At 38.7% G+C, this 20654-nt stretch overlaps 3 protein-coding genes across 6 annotated transcripts; 2 read left to right on the forward strand and 1 right to left on the reverse strand.

Moving 5' to 3' along the window:
- Positions 1-299: 299 nt before the first annotated feature.
- LOC144024100 (odorant receptor 131-2-like) lies at positions 300-15389 on the forward strand. Of its 2 annotated transcripts, none has more exons than XM_077530179.1 (4): positions 300-375; positions 10694-10940; positions 11860-12023; positions 13226-15389. In XM_077530179.1, exons 3-4 carry the CDS (start codon positions 11871-11873, stop codon positions 14006-14008), a joined length of 936 nt encoding a protein of 311 aa, XP_077386305.1. In that variant the 5' UTR covers positions 300-375; positions 10694-10940; positions 11860-11870; the 3' UTR covers positions 14009-15389. The 2 variants fall into 2 exon arrangements, with proteins under 2 accessions (XP_077386305.1, XP_077386304.1); XM_077530178.1 differs by lacking the exon at positions 300-375 and adding an exon at positions 9041-9140.
- Positions 1802-4198, reverse strand: LOC144024020 (odorant receptor 131-2-like). Its single transcript, XM_077530048.1, has 2 exons — positions 4046-4198; positions 1802-2695 (listed from the first exon to the last, which is right to left on the reverse strand). Exons 1-2 carry the CDS (start codon positions 4196-4198, stop codon positions 1931-1933), a joined length of 918 nt encoding a protein of 305 aa, XP_077386174.1. The 3' UTR covers positions 1802-1930.
- A 778-nt stretch (positions 15390-16167) lies between the features above and the next one.
- blcap (bladder cancer associated protein) lies at positions 16168-20026 on the forward strand. Of its 3 annotated transcripts, none has more exons than XM_077530180.1 (3): positions 16168-16524; positions 18193-18509; positions 19618-20026. In XM_077530180.1, exons 2-3 carry the CDS (start codon positions 18297-18299, stop codon positions 19666-19668), a joined length of 264 nt encoding a protein of 87 aa, XP_077386306.1. In that variant the 5' UTR covers positions 16168-16524; positions 18193-18296; the 3' UTR covers positions 19669-20026. The 3 variants fall into 3 exon arrangements, with proteins under 3 accessions (XP_077386306.1, XP_077386307.1, XP_077386308.1); XM_077530181.1 differs by lacking the exon at positions 16168-16524 and adding an exon at positions 16554-16765; XM_077530182.1 differs by lacking the exon at positions 16168-16524 and adding an exon at positions 16759-16904.
- The last annotated feature ends 628 nt before the right edge of the window (positions 20027-20654 follow it).

Here is a 20654-nt window from a genome sequence, read left to right on the forward strand (position 1 = left end):
AATAGATGACCTGAAAATAACTTATTTAACATTTTTACATGTAATGACTTTATTTGTTCGTTTTCAACCAAATAAAAATTAGGAAATTAAATCAATGAATAAATGTGTTAAAGGCAACTCTAATTTGTTTAGTTTTGATTTGGTATGTAAAAAAAAAAAAAAAAAAAGTTAAATACAGTAAGTCATAATATTCAGACAATCTCATTCGAATTAAAAACTTTATTGAAAGAGGGAACTTTTTTTTATTTTTTTTATTCCATCATACGTTGCTAAGGGACACTGTTAATTGACGCACATGTGGACGACAAGGAAGGAGCTTGTGCCAGAAGTTTCTGTTAAGTCATTATTCCTTTTGAGTGAACGTGGCCAAATGAGGTAAATATTTGTCATTTCATTGCTTAATTGTTGTGAAGCCTCCAATTGAGCTTATTTTCGCTCTTTTTTTTCATAGTTTGGGCGGCATTGTTGGTGTGTCGTTTTACGATGTGTAAGACAATGTAGACAACACGAAATGTCTGTTAAAACCGAAGAAGGAAGTTGAGCCTTGATTGAACTCAAAAGGGAGTAACAAAGCGAGCGTAAACGATTAATGTTAGCACAGGCTAGTCCACACGAGAAATTGCCAACAAGCACTCAATTAAAGTCTGGGTGACCCCAAACATTTGAACGGTAGTGTGTATGTTTAAATGTGCTTTTAGGCTAAATACTAAAAAACATCACATTTCCCCCCCCCCAATAATAATTCCACAGCATAGCGAAAGCTTATGCTTGAAGTCGTTCACATTTTCAATGAACAATGTGACAAAATATTTGTCGAAACATTTGAATTGGCAAAGCTTTGATCGTGACATGACGACGACGATATATTGTAGCAGTTTTTAATATCGTGATATCACGATTAAAACCCCCCCACAAGTATTATCTATTTTTCTATTTTCTAGCATTTTCTATTCATCAACAAACTTTGTCCAAATTTTGTCCTTTGTTTAAAAAAAGAAACACAAAACCACTTAAATGTTGAGAATTGATTGTGATTAAGCAATTCGATGATACAGCTACCTTATTAATTAATATATACATACATACATACATACATGGGGTGATTAGAATTTTTAATCGTAATTAATCACACGACTCTAATAGTTATCTCACGATGAATCACAATTTTCAGACCAATTCTAAATGTACAATAAAATAATTATTTTCTCTAAAACTGGACCAAGATGTTAAACTAATAGAAATATGTCTGCATCTTTTAGCCATTGATACAGTCGTTTCATAACAATTCATAAAATTAAGTTAAAATGAAAAAAGCTTTAAAAACAGATAAAGAAAAAAAGATAAAAGGAACTTAAATTAACTCAAAATTAACACACTAATTTTGATATATATATATATATATATATATATATATATATAAAAAAATATCTATCGCGATATTGGTCCTTGCAATATGCATATCGCAAAGACATGCAATAAGTTTCATATGGAATTTTATGCTTTTGTCTGAATTTCTCGAGTCAAACTAAAATGTGCACCGCCATCCAATAGTTGAACATTATCGAGATGTAATTACAATTAATTAACGAAGGATTTATTGAGTTTGCTTATTTTGCTGCATGAAAAATGTAATTCTTTTATTCGATCATAAAAATGGCATTTCCTTAGGTACATGTTAAATATCGCAATAATATCGACAACGATATTGCATATGGCTTGATATTCCAATATCGTGCAGCCCTAATATATATCATAACTTTTGGAAAGTATTGATATCGGTATCGGCGATACGGTCCCTGTATATACTTGATATCGGATCGATACCAAAATTTGCAGTATTTGCAGCCTTCCTTTCTTGTCACGGTAGTCGTCGTCGGTCGTTCTTCACCACGTCCGGTCGACGTCGCCCTTGCCGGTTCTTCCCGGCGAGTCAGGGCCCGCTCTTGCAAAACAGGTCCCGCTTGAGGAACTTGCGGAAGCACTTGTCCCGCACGCCGTATATGACGGGGCTGATGGCGCGCGGCAGCACCTGCACCACCACGTAGCAGGCGAACAGCGAGTCCGAGTAGTTCTCGGGGAACCAGCGCAGCAGCGCCTCCTTCAGCACGGGAGCCACGTACGAGGTCATGCACAGCAGCACCTGGACGCCATGCAGGACCACGGTCCGCCGGGCCTTCTTGGCGTCCTTGCTGGCCGCCTGGGCGGCGAAGAGGATCTTGAAGTAGGTGAAGATGATGACCGACCACACCAGGACCAGGAACGCGATGTAGGAGATCTCCTGCTTCTGAACCAGCAGCTCTCCGGGGAAAGCCGTCTGGCGGAGGCAGAAGATTCTGGACGAGAAGAACTCGGGCGGCTGCGTGGCCAGCGTGACGAAGAGGTCCGGCAGGATGGAGACCAGGCTGGTGGTCCAGATCAAGGCGATGAGGACCAGGGTCCTCCTGACGGTGCAGATGCGGGCGTGGCGCAGCGGGAGGCACACGGCCACGTAGCACTCGGCCGCCATGCAGGCCAGGTTGAGGGGCGTGTTCTCGGTGGTGACGAGGGCCAGCAGGATGACGGGGGTGCACGCCGACACGCTGATCCGGTGCAGGGTGTAGCTGATGACGAACAGGACCACGCTCAGGCTCATCTGGATCATGTCGTTCACCACCAGGTGGGAGAAGAGGATGTAGCGGGGGTCCCAGTAGAAGATCTGAACGGACATTTATAGGGGTGTTAAAAAAAATCGATTCGCCGATAAATCGCGATACAACATCGCGCGATTCTCGAATCGATTCAATAAAAAAAATCGATTTTTTATTTTTTATTTTTTTTAAGAGCTCAGACTTGTTCATTCGGTAGTCTTACCGATTCAACGTCTTATCATCATTGCCTTTTTTTTTTTTTTTTTTTTTTTGTGTGTGTGAATCGATTTTTAAACTTCCATTTTTAATGGAAAAATATTCAACAAAACGTCTGACTTCGGGTTAGGATTCACACCTTGAGCATGGAAGAATGTTATATGAACGGAACATTAAGCCTTAATATTTTATTTTAATGCTGTTCAAACATGAAACAGATTACAACCTCCATAAGACTGAAATTTCAGATAAATAAATAATACATTTTCATATAAATCTTACTGATTAGTATTTTCTAAATTTGAATGAAAAAAATCGCAACAATCGACTTATAAATTCGTATCGGGATTAATCGGTATCGAATCGAATCGTGACCTGTGAATCGTGATACGAATCGAATCGTCAGGTACTAGGCAATTCACACCCCTAATCGGACAATGGTGCAAAAAAAAAGAAAAAAAAAGCAATTCATCGGAATTCAATTTCAATTTCAATGATTACACTCTGCAGTGATTAAATCGTCATAATCGTAAAAAAAAAAAAGATTCATACTCATTTTTTGAGTTGTTTAAATTTACTAAATACAACTAATTTTACTCATTCAAACCTAAAAACATAAATACTTTTTTTAATAGTTTGTCTTTCACGGCCAAAACCCAATTTACCATATTTTCCGCTCTATAAGGTGCACCGAAAAGCCTTCAATTTTTTCAAAAGCTGACCATGCGCCTTATATATGGATCAATATTGAGCCGCAACAGGTCTCGCTGTCAAGACGCCATCGGTGACCCTGCACGATCGGTGACGCGCATGCGCAGAAGATCCCGCCATCTTGGATCGCTAGCTAATGCTAATACTTTACCTCAGAGAAAATAATAAAACAGCTGTTGATTCATTTTGGGAGTTGTCGGAAAGCTGGTTTGTAATCTATGAATAAAGTTTGACTGACCTATCTGACTGTTTTGTTGACATTCCCTTTAGCGCAGCGCCATCTAATGGATGCATAACGTAACCCCAGCCTCTACTGTAGCGCCTTATATATGGAAAAAGTTTTAAAATATGTCATACAATGAAGTTGCGCCTTATAGTGCGGAAAATACGGTATGCATTTTTTTTTAATGGTTTTTTTCCGTCTTGTGGGTGTGGCTTGACAAAAAAAAATGCAGAAAACGGGCGAGCCAGTAGTTTAAAACGAGCGGTACCTGGTGCTTGCAGAAGGTGTACATGAGGCCGACGTTGATGTAGTTGACGGAGAGTCCGATGGCGAGCACCAGCACGTTCTTCACCACGGCTTTGGCCAGCGAGTCTCGGTACTGGATGACGACGCTGGCGTTGGCCGACGCGCCTCCGCTCATGTCGTCGGCCCGCACGCTAACAACAACAAAAAAAAAAAACACATTTGACTTCTCGATCGGCGTTCAATGGGTCAAAGTCAAATTGCTACTGCATGAAAAGTAAGAATTCTGATTTTAAAGTCAGAATTCTCACTTTATTATTTGACTTTAAGTTTTACAGAATTCTCACTTTAAAGTGAGAATTGTGAGAATCCTCCCAAACATTTTTTTTTTCCTCTCTCTCTCTTGACTGCCCCTAATCCTCTTGCGTAGACAAGAGAATGAGATCGCTGAAGCGTGAAGAGCATCCGATCTCATTTCGTGTTCAAACGCGTGATTAAAAAAAAAAAAAAAAAAAAAAAAGGCAGGTTTACTTGCCAGGGAGGGACACGTCTCGTCTCGTCTCGTCTCGTCTCGCCTTGCAAGGACGGCGGCGGCTTTGTTTGACCACTGAACGGATGAGCAAATATTGCATGTCCACAAAAACAAAAAAAACAATGACAATTTTTCGATGCATTGAACTGAGTGAATGATAAGCAATGAAGAAAGACTGAAAACATCCAACAATAACATTTGCTCCTTTTCACGTTTTCCCAAATCTTGCTCTTTATATTATTCTTCAAAATCTTATCAATCTGGCTCTTAATATTTTCAAATAAAAAAAAAAAAAAAAAAAAAAAAAAAAAAAAAAAAAAACCTATTCAAGGTCGCCGACACACTTTATTTTTTAAACCACACTGCACCTTTATTTTCATTTTTTTTTAGTCATAATTCTAATTAATTTGTAGAATTTTTTTGTTTTAAATGATTTAGTTTTTACCTATTGTACAGCATCATTGAGGGTCTCGAAAGGTGCTTCAAAATGTGATGAATTATTATTATTATTATTATTATTATTATTATTTTGTAATCTATTTTTAATTCCTTGACTTTTGTTTGGAAATCTATTAAACCGCGTTTGTTATAATTGCTTTGAAAATGTTGAACTTTGAATTACAATAATTGTATTATTAAGCCTGTTTGCTTACATTGGCGTATGAATTTTAATTTTCAATTTTCTTTACAAGCCCTCGATACTGTCTGGTAAAATATTCCTGTTTTATGACGACCAGTATCATACTGGCTTCCATTTTTTTTATTATTTTTTTACTTTGTGTTATTCAGACGATCTCGAATGTACATTTTGAGAGTTAACGATGCGACGTCAAAAGGATTACCTGCAGCATCCGTCCGTGACGACCTGGCACAAAAACATCCAACCTCAAGGTTGAATTTTTAAGGCACATCAAATTATGTCAATAATCACGCGAGCATATCATCATCATCATACAAGGTACGAATAAAGTCGTTTGCAGAATAAAAAATCAAGTCGAGACTCACCTGTCCGTGTCAGGTAGATTCACCTCTGACCTCATGCCCGCCCTTCAGCCATCTTTTATACCCCAAACTGGATGATCTTGCACGCACACACGCACGCATGCGCGACAGACAAACAGACAGAGACTGAAGTGTGACATCATCACATCCGCCTGTTTTCCATGCCTGGAAAAAAAAAAATGGATATGAACGTTAGAAAAAAAAATGAGAGATGTGAGTGAGATCGCAACTGTCAACACTTTCAGCTGATTCATATTTTGCGAGGTACTTAATAGCCAGTCACAGATTTGAAAGTACAAATATGTTGAACGAATCCTATTCTTCTGTCACTGGCTCAAAAATATCGAAACGTTAATTTCCTCTTTCGTTTTCACCACATTTTCCAAATTAAAAACGGATCATCGTCCTACACTCGATGTCATCAAATTGAATTGGTAGTATTGAGGATGGGGTGGAGTGGGTGTGGCTGTGAAGGAACCTCCAACACCATCATCCAACCATCATTCATCCAACCAACCATCCAGCAAACCATCCATCCATCATCCATCCAACCAACATCTATCATCCAACCATCCATCATCCAACCATCATCCATCAACCAACCATCCATCCTCCATCCATCCATCATCCAACCAACATCTATCATCCATCATCCAACCATCATCCATCAACCAACCATCCATCCTCCATCCATCCAACATCCATCATCCAATTAAGCAACCATCCATCATGCATGCATCATCCAACCAACCATCCAATGATTTCCATCCATCCATCCATCCATCCATCTAACAAACCATCATCCAACCAACCATCATCCATCTATCATCCAATCATCCATCCAACCAACCATCCATCATCCATCCATCCTCCATCCATACATCCATCCAACATCAATCCTCCATCCATCCAACATCAATCCTCCATCCATCCAACATCCATCATCCAATTAAGCAACCATCCATCATTCATGCATCATCCAACCATCCATCCATCCATCCATCAAACAAACCATCATCCAACCAACCATCATCCAACCATCATCCAACCAACCATCATCCATCTATCATCCATCCAACCAACCATCCATCATCCATCCATCCTCCATCCATACATCCATCATCCATCCAACATCAATCCTCCATCCATCCAACATCCATCATCCAATTAAGCAACCATCCATCATTCATGCATCATCCAACCATCCATCCATCCATCCATCAAACAAACCATCATCCAACCAACCATCATCCAACCATCCATCATCCATCCAACCAACCATCCATCATCCATCCAGCCAACCAAACAACCATCATCAACCAACCAACCATCCATCCATCTATCATCCATCCATCCACCCATCCATCCATCTATCATCCATCCATCATCCATCTATCATCCATCCAACCAACCGTCCATCATCCATCTAACCATCAAACCCCCCATCCATCCATCTAACAGTCATCATCCATCCAAACAACCAACCATCATCCATCCATCATCCAACCAACCAACCATCCATCCATCATCCAACCAGCCAACAATCCATCTGTCATCCATCCATCAACCAAGCAACCATCCATCGTCCATCCATCATCCATACAACCATCTATCATCCATCCATCCAACAGCCATCATCCATCCGACAAACCATCCATCCATCATCCATCCAGGCAGGGTCGCACTCATCCTGCTGCTGATGACTCTCCCTACTTTTCAGAAGAGTGACTTTTGAAGCGTACATACCAAATTGAAAGCATTCTTTCATTTGTCTGCTGCACTATTGGCCTGAAGTCATATCGGTTGTCTGGATTGATTGACGGGTGAAGTCAAAGTGAAAGTGGAATTGACCAAAGAATGACTTCATGGCTGTCTGTTTGATTGACAGTCCACATGGAGGAGAAAACAAACCAAGTTATGTGGTGCTGATGGAAAGCCTCGGAGGAGACCGACATGCTTGCATCATCATCCTCATCAGTTTGCTTATGCGATGACAACAGAACGAGTCCTCAGATGCCGCGTGACCTTTTGCGATTCTCCTCAGAGGATTGTCGATTGCGTGCGCGAATCTCGGAGGAACGTCAGCGGGATGACTTGATGAATCCGCGAAGGACAAATGAAAGGTCAAATCAAAGGTCAAGCAGGTCGTTAGCAGTGATAGAAAAGAACGTCACAAAGTTGACTGTTGTCCTTGAAAAGTTTGTTCCACTACTGTGTACTTTACAGTGTTTTTTTTTCTCCAATCAATCTGCTTTTGCACTTTTATTTTGTTACATTTTCAAAACACATTTGTTACTTTAGTGTTTTGTTTTTTTTAATGCATAACAAGAATTAAAATACTAGACATTTCAACATTTGACCTCCAGCCAAGCCACGCAGGTAAGTGACTATCGTGGCATATATGCAAATTTAACTGTGAACTCCTGATGGGTGGACCGGTTTCAGATATAGCTGGCGTTAGTATTGCCCTTGATTGGTTGCCATGACAACGAAAGTATGCGATCAATGTCTGAGTTTATTATATGTACTTATTTGACTGTAAATTTGCAGAAAACTGCTTATAGTTTTGTTTTTCTGTTTATTATAATGAAACTATTTAGAGAATATTCTGTGAACAAGCGCTTCCAGTGTCGTGTCAGATGTGATCGGGCTGCCAGATGTTATCGGGGTCGCCCTAACAAACACATCCCGCTACAGGATTGGCTGGAAATGATTCAGTTGACGTCAAACATTGGAATGAAAATATTAAAGATGTCATTTAAATAACAAAATGTACGAACTGAAATTGTAAATACGTAAGTAAACCTAAGAATATAACCACAAAATATATTGAATAAATAATAAAATAGATGATAAATGATAACTACACAAAATAATTGTCTCAGATGGGACAAATATTGTCAACTTAGATTGTTAATGTGTTCCTATTATCATTAAGACTGTTTTTTTTGTTTTGTTTTGTTATGGTGATTGATTTGTGAACAGCTAAAAAAGAAACCAAACAGAAGCTAACTTGGTTAGCGCTGCTGTATTGACGTCACCGGCAAGCACGAAGGCGCTTCAATCTATGTTCTTTTTTCTCCCCCATTCTTAAAGTATCATGTTTTTATATTTTTAGGTTGATTTACATTTTTACAAATTTAGTCCCTAAATTTTATTTTGAACAATTGTAAACGGACAATTTCCAGACAATCCTGTAGTGTGACGTCATCTGCAGGCGACCCCGATAGATACAATCTGGCAGCCCAATCACATCTGACACCTCGTATTGCCCTTGATTGGTTGCCATGACAACGAAAGTATGCGATCATTGTTTTGAGTTTATAATTATTTTTTTTGTAGGTGTACTTGACTGTAAATTATCAGGGGAAAAACACTTGGTTTTGTTTTTCTTTTTATAATAATGAAACAATTTATTTTGAGAATATCCTGTGAACAAGCACTTCCGGGTCAAAAAGTTTGGAAGGTGCTAGAAGGCGAGAGAGAGAGAAAGTCGAGTCGAAAGAGTGAGAAACGTCATTGTAAAGAGACGAAAAAGATGGTGTGATCGACGAATTTATCTACTAACTACTGGTTGGCGCACACGGTATGTTTTGTTTTGATTGTTTATGAACATTTGAGTTCAATAAATGTCTGTAATTGTAAATATTGATTGGAAATTCGTGCAATGTCGTTGCTTTTACATTTCATGGCGTTCCATAACTGTTCCATGTTGGACTAAGACTAAATCGATTGTGGACATCAGTACGAAGCGTGGTTTGGTTCTTTACCGGGTTAGATACACCACTTGAATCTACCCAACAAAGATGAAAGTCATAACAGAAATGATTGATTGTTATTGTCAACACAAGTCGGGAAGCCCCTCAGTGTTTGTCCTCTAGCGAGCCACTTAACCTTTTGACTGGTCCTCGGAGGGATTTGTCAAGTCGACGTTATTCCTCCGAGAATTCCTGCTGAAAACGACACAAACACGCAGCTGCGTGGGAGCAACGCGGCAAACTTTGGCGCCACTTTTGCCCGTCAGTCAGTCCGACGAACTGCTCCAATCTTTACTTTCACTTGGACTGTCAATCAAGCATAAAAGTGTTTGTCCTTTTTGTCAAATTGGACAAACGTTCCAAAAGGCAGACCGGTTGTTAGACACCAAAAACAGCAAAGCTGCTCACAAAGGTGCCAAACATTTCAATAAAACTGATCACCAAAAGTTGCATTTTGCCTCCCCCCCAAAAAATTCCATCAACACTCCATTTAGTTTTAAAGGTTTCATATTTGACTATGAATCACGCTACATTTGTTGAGAATCAATATCGGCATCGGCCATTTTGAAGTATCACAAGGCCGATAATAGATCCATTTCAAAAAAGTGTTAACTTCAAGGAACTATTTAAAATTTCGGAGATAATGCTGAGCCTGGGAACTCTTTATACCTTCTATTTTTGTTTGAATTTTAAATAAAATTGTAATACTTTATAGATATTTTGACATTTGAAAAAAAAATTTATTTACTGTAAAAACAACAATGGGGAACTATTTATTTACATTTCCACTGAACATTTGAAGACATGACTGCCCCAGGGAGCCTTTTTGTTATTATTTTTGAAAACAAAGATGTCTATTGACTGAGATTTTTTTTTTTTAACTACAGTATTTTACAAACCCTAAAAGTTGTTCAGTATACACACGCTTAAAAAATAAAACAATTTAAGAGCTGGAGTTTGTATGTTTTTCACATTTTGATGCCAATATTTTCCCTTTGAGTGAAAATGAATATCTGCTCCAAATATCGGTTATTGGTATGCTTGACGACTAATAATCGGTATCTGCCCTGAAAAAAACGTATCGGTCTATCTCTAATTTGTTGCCAGACTCAAAAACACCAGATTTGCTCACACCAAAAAAAACAAAAAAAGAAATGGACATTATACTAGGAAATGACTTATCATAACCAAAATTCCAACTCGACAACAAAGATGCCACAAAACATTTGTGCACAAAAGTGCAATAATTGAACACCACAAGTTGTCTTTTGCCCGCAAAATGATCAATAGAAGTCAATCATTTCTGTTTATTTGGAAGCTGTTCCAACTTGAATGGCTGTTTGAGCTCGTTTTTTTTTTTTATTCATGTGATTGTTTTTAGTTGAAGTTGGTGTCGTCATCGGGTTGCGCAACAATCATCAAAACGAGCGACAGATGGTTCGTGGCTGGTGGACGGACGAGAGAGCAAAGCAAACCTCACGAGGGAACGCGTCCTTCCTCACGTCGGCACGGAGACGACGATGACGACGCGCACGTGCGCGCACACGTCGCTTTTGGCCTATAAAAAGATGGCTGGCACAGGCGGGCGGGCGATCGCGGGGGTCAGAGGTGCGTCCGACCGACACGGGGTGAGTATCATCATCATCTTTAAAATCAACACGCACGCCTCGACATATGAAGCATCCATGCATAATATACGTCAATATGCTGTCTGTTCCAGTGATCGTTTCGTCGATGAAAGATTTTCGTCATTTTTCGTCACAACATTTTTTTTTTCAGACGAAAATGAAAGGAAAACTAAAATCGAAGCTGTTCATTGAGACAATAACTAAAATTGACTGACAATTTCGTCAATGACTAAAACAAAAATGAAAACAATAGTCAGGAAATTGACACAATCCAATCGGATTGTTGCACTTTATTTCACGTAATTTAATGCAATTTAATGAATTAATTTAATTTTAATTATTTCATTGTGCAGCTGTAAGATGAATCTCAAGCAATTATGTACTTTTTATTTTATTTTATTTTATTTTTTTTATAACAGTGGCTACCGTGGCTCCATGCTAGTGAGTTAGCCAGGATTAGCTAGCAGTCGCATCAACATTATTGTTGGAACGTTTTTTTTGTGTGTGTGTGTTTTGTAACCCGAACCCTAACCCACTTCCCGTCTGTCCCATGTGTTTGTGCTGTCTGTCCCATGACAGATGTGACAGATTAGCAGAGACAAGATCTTCCAAAATCAGATCATTTTTGTCGCGTTTTTATTCATGAACTAAAAATGTCCATAGATTTGAGTGCAGTTTTTATGAAGTGAAGGACATTTTGCCCTCATTAGTTAACGAAAATGCATACATACTCATTTAGTCACACTTATTGTTTATTAATGAGGGTTTTAGTCTATAGTAGTCGAGTTTTCGTCCGGTGGAAAATGTGTACGAAATTAACACTAGCGTGCATTGTGACTTGTCGGAACGACTTGAACCTTGAGTCAGGTCCTTCATTCGAAATGTCATTTTCCACCGTCATCGTTGTCGTTGTTGTTAGCGTGCGTCAAGATGGACGCCGCCGCCGTGGCCAACGCCAGCGCGGTCATCCAGTACCGAGACTCGCTGGGCAAAGCGGTGGTGAAGAATCTGGTGGTGCTCGCCATCGGACTGTCAATCAACTACATCAACGTCGGACTCATGTACACCTTCTGCAAGCACCAGGTAGGGAACGAAAATCATGCCCGCACCTCACGTCAAGTCTAATTTTAATCTCAGCGGGTTATTTATTGAAATTTTCAGTTCAGTTCATAAGAGATGCTGCAAACCCTGGGAACCGTCTCAACCATTTGTTTTTGTTTGACATTAAAACAAAGAAAAGGTGAAAGTTTAAGATTATAGGTATTTTATTTTTATTTTTGGGGAAAAAAATATTTGCTGTAGAAAACTATATATAGCTATTGGTATTTACTTATTTGTTTCCATTGAACTTTCTAAGACGTACTGATAACCTCACTGAATGTTTTTGTTAGAAATTTATAAGGATATCAACTGTCTAAGATAAAAAAAACAAACAACTTCTATACTTGGAAAAGTCTGAAAAATTGTTCAGCAAACATGCTTTAATACATTACAAGTCAAGATTGACATTTGTGTTTAAAAAATTTTGACGCCAATATTTTTTCCCCATTTTTTTTGAATGAATTAATTAAATCTCAGAATTCTATTATATTGTCTTTCCACAGAAACGGCCCACTGTTTACAAAACAAACATAAAATGGCAAAATACAGGCTGGGGGTGTGGGGGTTTAGGACAAAATCACCCCCACACGTTATGAAAAGCCCATATCTATAAATTGAGAAGTAGTTTGTTTGTTCAAATCCTCTATTTAAAAAGTGCATTTTCCTGAATGAAACCGGCAGACAGACCCTTTAAAAAGGAGTTTAAAGAATGAAAAAAGAGAATTCCGACTTTATTCTCAGAACTCTGACTTTAAATTCTCACTTTAAAGTGAGAATTCTTAGAATAAAATCATAATTCTCACTTTAAAGTCAGAATTCTGACTTTAAAGTGAGAATTCCTAGAATAAAATCAAAATTCTCACTTTAAAGTCTGAGATTAAAGTCAGAATTAAGTCACTTCTGACATTAAAGTGAGAAATCTGAGAATAAAGTGAGAATCCTGCCAAACTTTTTCCCTCTTTTTCACTGTCCCTAACCTACTCTTCTGTATCAATTAAATAATTGTGAATCCAAAATCGATTTTTGAATCGAATCGCAGACCCCAAAAAATCTGAATCGAATCGTGAGACAGTCAAAGAATCCCACCCCTCGTTGAGGGCGAGCGTTTTTGCTCAGGCGGCATTTTGCGACATCGGATTTTTTGGGGGGTTTGTGAACAGGCTTCAAACCTCCCGCCTTTGCAGATGTTCTACTGGAACCCGCGCTACATCCTGTTCTTCAGCCTGGTGGTCAACGACATGATCCAGATGAGCGTGGGCATCACGCTGTTCGTCATCAGCTACGCCCTGCACCGGATCAGCGTGTCGGCGTGCGCGCCCTTCATCCTGATGGCCATCATCACCACCGAGAACACGCCCCTCATCCTGGCCTGCATGGCGGGCGAGTGCTACGTGGCCGTGCGTCTGCCGCTGCACCACGCCCGCATCTGCACCGTGCGCCGGACGCTGCTCCTCCTCGCCGCCATCCTCGCCGTCAGCGTGGTCTCCGCCTTCCCGGACCTCTTCGTCACGCTGGCCACGCGCCGCCGCGACTTCTTCGCCTCCAAGATCTTCTGCCTCCGGGAGACGGCCTTCCCCAGCCCGGTGCTGATCCGGAAGCGGGACATCACCTACATCGTCTACCTGGTCCTGGTGTGGTCGGTCATCTTCTTCACCTACTTCAAGATCCTGTTCGCCGCCCAGGCGGCCAGCAAGGACGCCAAGAAGGCGCGGCGGACCATCGTTCTGCACGGCGTGCAGGTCCTGCTGTGCATGACCACGTACGCCGTGCCGCTGGTCAAGGACGTGCTGCTGCGCGTCTTCCCCGAGAGCTACTCGGACTCGCTCTTCGCCTGCTACATCATCGTCCAGGTGTGGCCGCGCGCCGTCAGCCCCATCATCTACGGCGTCAGGGACAAGTGCTTCCGCAAGTACCTCAAGCAATATCTCGTCTGCGGGACGGCGACGCGACACGCCGGCGACTCCTGATCGGGCCACCCGTCTATATTTGGGATGTAACGATAACGGCGATATGGTGATATCGCGAAATTAAAAGTGCACCAATATATCGTCGTCGTCATGTCACGATATTTAAAAGCAGCACATCTGTAAAAAAAAAAAAGTCAAGTTGATTTCCATTTGTGCACTTCTAGCACCCTCTGGTGGCTACTTTTTTACTGCATTTTTTTACACACCCAAATCTTTTTTTCTACTCACGGACAAATCCGTTTTTTGTTTTTTTTTGTTTTTTTTTAAACGTGTCAAGCGGTATATGATTGTTAAATCCTCTTTCTCTGTCCAGTGACCTCTTAACTGTGGTACAGAGACTGAGCAGGCAGATTCTCTTTTCGCGTTGCATCCACACAAACTTTTATTTGAGCTTTTCCCACCAAGCTCCAGTTCCCTTTCTGAACCAACACCGCCCCCATGTGCCAAAGTGAGGCACTGCAACACTATCCCCTCTATAATACAACTCTTAAAGGGACAAGACAAAAGTCGGCGGCCCGCCATATTATTCCTCCCAAGAAATGTTTCTGCATTAAGGTTGCATTGGAGGATGGTCGGAAGTCGGACATATCCGAGTTGGTTTTTCTCAGTTTCGACTGGGACGCGCCGTAATTATAACTTCGAAAAGACAAACAACTTGGTGCATGTCTATCTGCTATATGCAGCTTGCCGCGCAGTGATACGAACAAACAGAAAAATAGTGCCCTGCGGTAATGGAGTCTGACTTTTTTTTTTTTTAATGCAAATGTATCACACAAATTGTTTTTAGAAGAAAAACGCTTTATTTCCCTGACGCCAGCCAACTTGCTAACTACTTTTCCTCTTGACCAAGACAGGTGTCGGTACCATATGTGTTCGGCCTGCCAGATCCATTCGGGGGCCTTCGCGTCTGGTCGGCGCTTGCTGATGACGTCAGTACAGCAAGCGAGCAGTGTCAAATGTGTTCACGTTGGTTTGGTGTCCGAATTGTGCGGTTCACGTATCACAATACATCACAAAAACAGTCGTAATGATTATAGGAACACATTAGCACGTCAACTGACAATATTTCGTCCCATCGCAGTTTTACTTTTTTGCATTTATGTGCTATTTTACCTCCATTTTTTATATTTATTTTATCTTATGTATTTTTTCAATCTATTTCATTATTTAGTCAATCTTAAAGTATCCTGCTTTTATACTTACGTTTATTTACGTTTTGCAATCTCAGCCCATACATTTTGTTATTTAAATGACATCTTTAATATTTTCTTGCCAATGTCACCTCAGAGGTGACACTGCACTATGAGTTGCGGAGGGTCGTGCGTATTGCAGAAAATAATTACCATGATGATGATAATAAAATGATGGAATTATTGCCTGAGATGTGACATTTCCTCACCAATATGTTCTGTACTCAGCCTCAGGTTATTAGGTAACTACGAATTTATTTGTAACCTTCATGTGTGTGCATGTGTGTCTCATGGACTATTGATATAAATATTAATCAAAGGTAATGACCTACTACCGTAAAGTCGAAACTCATAAGTTAACTTCATCAACTACAGTAGCACATTTTACTTTTTCTTTAAAGATGTCAAATGCATTAACAAATCAATGAATGACACATGAATGAATGAATGCACAACTTTTCTTTATATGTTCAGTATTTTTTTCCTTCCACAAAACAACAACAAACAAGTCTGAAAGGGTTTCACGGCAAACCTTTAATCCTAGACAAGGAAAGACGAGAGATCAATATATTAGAATAGCCACGGTGAGATGTAATTGATTGATGATGATTGATGAATGATTTTGACGCGTTACGAATCCTTGCCTTTTGGGTCGCCGAACAGTTTGATCCAGTAGTGCGGCTGTGATAAGTCCCATTAGATAAATAATAATAAATTTCTTCGTAAAAAGCGTCAATGTTTTCCCTCCAACGACTGGAAAGTTGCCTCACCAATCACAATCGTCGACATCTCAGCCAATCCTGTAGCGTAAAACGTCTCAGCCAATCCTGTAGCGTAACGTCATCTGTAGGCGAAGGACCCCGAATGGATCTGGCAGGCCGAATACATATGGTACCGACACCGGACCAGAACTTGTGTCACTGAACGCTCTCAGGGGTCGTCTGGTCAGTGCTTACTGGCTGATTAGACCTCTTTTTTTTTTTTTTTTTCTTTTGCCTTGTTCGACAGCACGGTTCTGTTTTGTGTGCTCAGTTTGAATTGGATGTTCACTTTGGAATTAATAAAGAGAGCAAAAAAAAAAAAAAAACAACAACAACGGCACATTAGTTTTCAGGTAGATCTTTTTTTTTCCCCCTTCTTTTTCTTCTTTCCAGGCAGATCTACGGCCACCTCTGCCAGCTGGCCGCACACCGGCCTGGGTCCTCTTAGTTGCTTAGCCGAGTTGCTAATTGGATACTAGCAAACACGTACGCAGTCGCTGGGTGAAACGTAACAAACTCTCATCGTGGACGCGTTAACGGCCAGAATGATGCAAAAAGCTGTCAGGTTTGTCCGCTCGTCGCTTTCTCCTCTTGCGTTTCAAAGGCGATCGTTTGTCCGCATCAGGGCTCGTTTTCGCCTCGTTCGTGCGGCGCCTTGTCAATCGAAAGCAAACGAGGTCTAGCCAGCGCCGACGGCCTTACGTGGCGTGACCTTGTTGCCCGAACGCCAAATTGCAAAGCGTCGTTGACCGTTTCACGCCGTGATTTATCCTAATGACGTCATCGGCATTGCAGCGACGACTACGGTAGGAAGAGAACGCAAGCGGCTAAACGCCGCGAAATGAGCCCTCCACGCTAGCTAGCTAGCTAGCTAGCTAGCATGCCCCCCACTGTTAATATCCTTTTACGTGAGACGGCGTGAGCTCAGCGGCGTTTTTGGAAAAGGTGTGAAAAAGATTCGAAATGGTTGCGTTTGCTCTCTGCCGAAGTGTTCACGCGTTGCTTGACTTCCACTGGAAAGTTTTTTCCCTCTTGAAAGTCGACGCATTGATGTTCCCCGGCGTTGGCAAACTCCAAATTGGAGCATTTTCGAATGGGCTCTGGTCGACGTGTCGTTAGTGCTGCTTCTACTTGAGCCATGTTGTTTTTCGTTCGGGTTGTGTCGTTAATGCAACTTGGAGGCAAACCTAACTTTTTTTTTTTTTAGATACACGTAAAGCAGTTGAAGCCTAAATTTGATATCAAACAAAATGGTGTTCCCTCGTTTCCCGCTGGGGTTCGATTCCAAAAAATACCCGCAATCAATGAAATCCGCGAAGTAGTTACATTTGTTTGACATTTTATTAGAAATTTTTTAAAAGCTCTAAAACTCCCCCACCACACAGTTGATACTTTTCTTATTTAAATTTCCTCACATTTAAACATTCACAATGTTCAAATCTTCATACATTTTATAAAATGGGTACATTACTGTGACAAAAAAAAAATGAATGCAAAATTGCACACACAAATATAAAAATCCACAAAATTGAATGGTGTTGACACTAATATACGGTTAAGCTTCCCTTAATATGTATCATGACAGGTATCGGTTATTATTTTACATTTAAAAAAAATTCAAATGTATAAATTTAATCAACTCAAATCAAAGTATTCATCTTTTTTAACAGTCATTTTAACATTTAAAAAAAATTCAAATGTATGAATTTAATCAACTCACAAATCAAAATTAGTATTCATATTAGCATTATTTTAACATTTAAAAACAATTCAAATGTATTTAATCAACTCAAATCCAAATTAGTATGAATTATTTTTTAACAGTCATTTTAACATTTAAAAAAAAGATTTAAATGTAATCAACTTAAATCCAAATTAGTATTTTTTTTTTATTTTACATGGAAAAAAATCAGATGTATAAATGTAATCAACTCAAACAAATCAAAATGAATAATCCTTTTTTTTTTTTTTTTTTTTACATTAGTTATTTTACCATTTAAAAAAAAGATTCAAATGTATAAATTTAATCAATTCAGACAAATCAGTATTCCAAATTTTTTATTTACACGATAATGCTGATGTGTGTAAAAATAGAATTTGCCAATGTATTATTTGTCGATGAGTGCTGCTTTTATTTGCGTTTCCAGCCGAGCGAGCGGCGTCCAAGCGCACCTTTTTTTGTGTCCTTTTTGCTGGTGCGCGCGCGTGTTGAATGTCGCTGTCGCGTGCGCAGGGACGAGCTGACGTCGGCGACGTTTGCCGCCACGGCGCGCTGAGACGAAGTCCCGCCCCCTGCCCGCCATTAGCCCCGCCCGGCGGCCCCGCCCGGCCTCAAGCATGTATTGCCTGCAGTGGCTGCTGCCGGTGCTGCTGATCCCCAAGCCGCTGAACCCGGCGCTGTGGTTCAACCACTCCATGTTCATGGGCTTCTACCTGCTCAGCTTCCTGCTGGAGAGGAAGCCGTGCACCATCTGTGCCTTGGTCTTCCTCGCCGCCCTCTTCCTCCTCTGCTACAGCTGCTGGGGCAACTGCTTCCTCTACCACTGCCAGGCAAGACAGCCACGCCCAGTGGATCATATTTACAGCTTAGATTTGATCAATATTAAATGAACTCATATGAAATCATTATTTGGATATATGATTGAAATTATTTCGTGTACAATCTATGAAATTAAACATTAAATAAAATATAGTATTATATCTAGTTATATTAATATATAAATATTAAACTAATTAATTTATATTAAATAAAAATTATTTGGATATATTTAAGATTTATTTAAATTATTTACATATGATCTATGAAATTAAACATTAAATAAACAAATATAGAATTATATCCTAAGTTATATTAATATATAAATATTAAACAAATTAATTGATATGAAATCAAATATATTTAAATTATTTACATATATGAAATTAAACATTAAATAAACGCATGTAATTATATCTTAAATTATATTAATATATAAATATTAAACAAATTAATTTATATTAAATAAAATAATTATTTGGATATATTTATTAAAGATTTATTATTTCAATTATTTACATATGATCTATGAAATTAAACATTAAATAAACAAATATATAATTATATCTTAAATTAGATTAATATATAAATATTAAATTGATATGAAATAAAATATTTATTTAAATTATTTACGTATGCTATATGAAACTAAACATTAAATAAACGCATATAATTATATCTTAAATTATATTAATATATAAATATAAAACAAATTAATTTATATTAAATGAAATAATTATTTGGATATATTTATTAAAGATTTATTATTTCAATTATTTACATATGATCTATGAAATTAAACATTAAATAAACAAATATATAATTATATCTTAAATTAGATTTATATATAAATATTAAATTAATTGATAGGAAATAAAATATTTATTTAAATTATTTACGTATGATATATGAAACTAAACATTAAATATATAATTGTATCAAATTATATTAATACATAAATATTAAACAGATTGATATTAAATAAAATAATTATGATATATTAAGATTTGAATTATTTACATATATGAAACATGAAATAATGATTTCTAATATGTGATCTTGTCTGAATCTTTTTATTATTGAAGAGTTTGTGTGAATTTTGCGGCGCATGTGTTGTTGCAGGACGCCGCCCTGCCGCACGCCGCCCACGACCCGGCCATCGTGGGCACCTAGAGGCCCCGCCCCCCACAAGGGGGCCGGCCGCCGCCATGCTGGACGACAAGACCAACCTCGATGGAAAGACTTGAAAAAAAAGCGTTTGTTTGCTCAGCCCCGCCCACCTGCCGGCGTTGGCACGCGGACGCGCAATCGGACAATCCAAGTTGCCGACCGCTCCTTTTCCACGTACACGCACACACTTTCATGTTGCGCTTGTCGGGATTTTCAGCACACACGGAAACAAACGATACACGCAAACGCGCTCATCGGAAGGCAACCTGACTTTTTTTTTTTTTTTTTTGTGAAATTCTCATGTTGCTTGACACTTGTTTTGGGTTTTTAAATGGAATAAAATATTTTGGTTTTCCTCCAATAGGATTTGTGTACGTTCATTCAAAAAGGAAAAGATGCTTATTGTTACATTTTTCCACACATTTCAAAACCGTTTTCTCCAAATGAAGCCCTTCATTAAATTGGCTGACAAAATAATGTGAGCTTAACTGCTTTTAAAATAACCATTTTTTTTTTTTTTTTATCTTTTGAACCAAAAAATTATTTTTTCTTATCCTTAATCTATTTAGTTTTTGTCTTTGTCCTTTTTTATCTATTTATTTATTTATTATTTATTTATTTTTATGTATTTTATTAGAGAAGACTACTGAATTGTTTTTGTTACATATTTTGAAGTCTTATTTTTTTATTTTTAAATATGAATATTCTTGATATTTTTTAACCTGTTTTGTTTCTGTCTTTGACTTTTTTTTTTTTATGTAGTGCATGAGACATCCATTTTTTTGTTCCATATTTTAAAGCTGTGTTCATTTTTTCATATGAATATTCTAGACTTTTTTTTTTTTAACCCATTTTGTTTTTGTCTTTAATTGACCTTTTTTTTTTTTTTTTTTTTTTTTATGTAGTTTTATTAGAGAATACCGAATTGTTTTTGTTTCATATTTTAAAGCCTTGTTAAAATTTTAAAAATAAAATATGAATATTCTAGA

The sequence above is a fragment of the Festucalex cinctus genome, chromosome 8, assembly GCF_051991245.1.
Source record: "Festucalex cinctus isolate MCC-2025b chromosome 8, RoL_Fcin_1.0, whole genome shotgun sequence".
Lineage (NCBI taxonomy): Eukaryota > Metazoa > Chordata > Actinopteri > Syngnathiformes > Syngnathidae > Festucalex > Festucalex cinctus.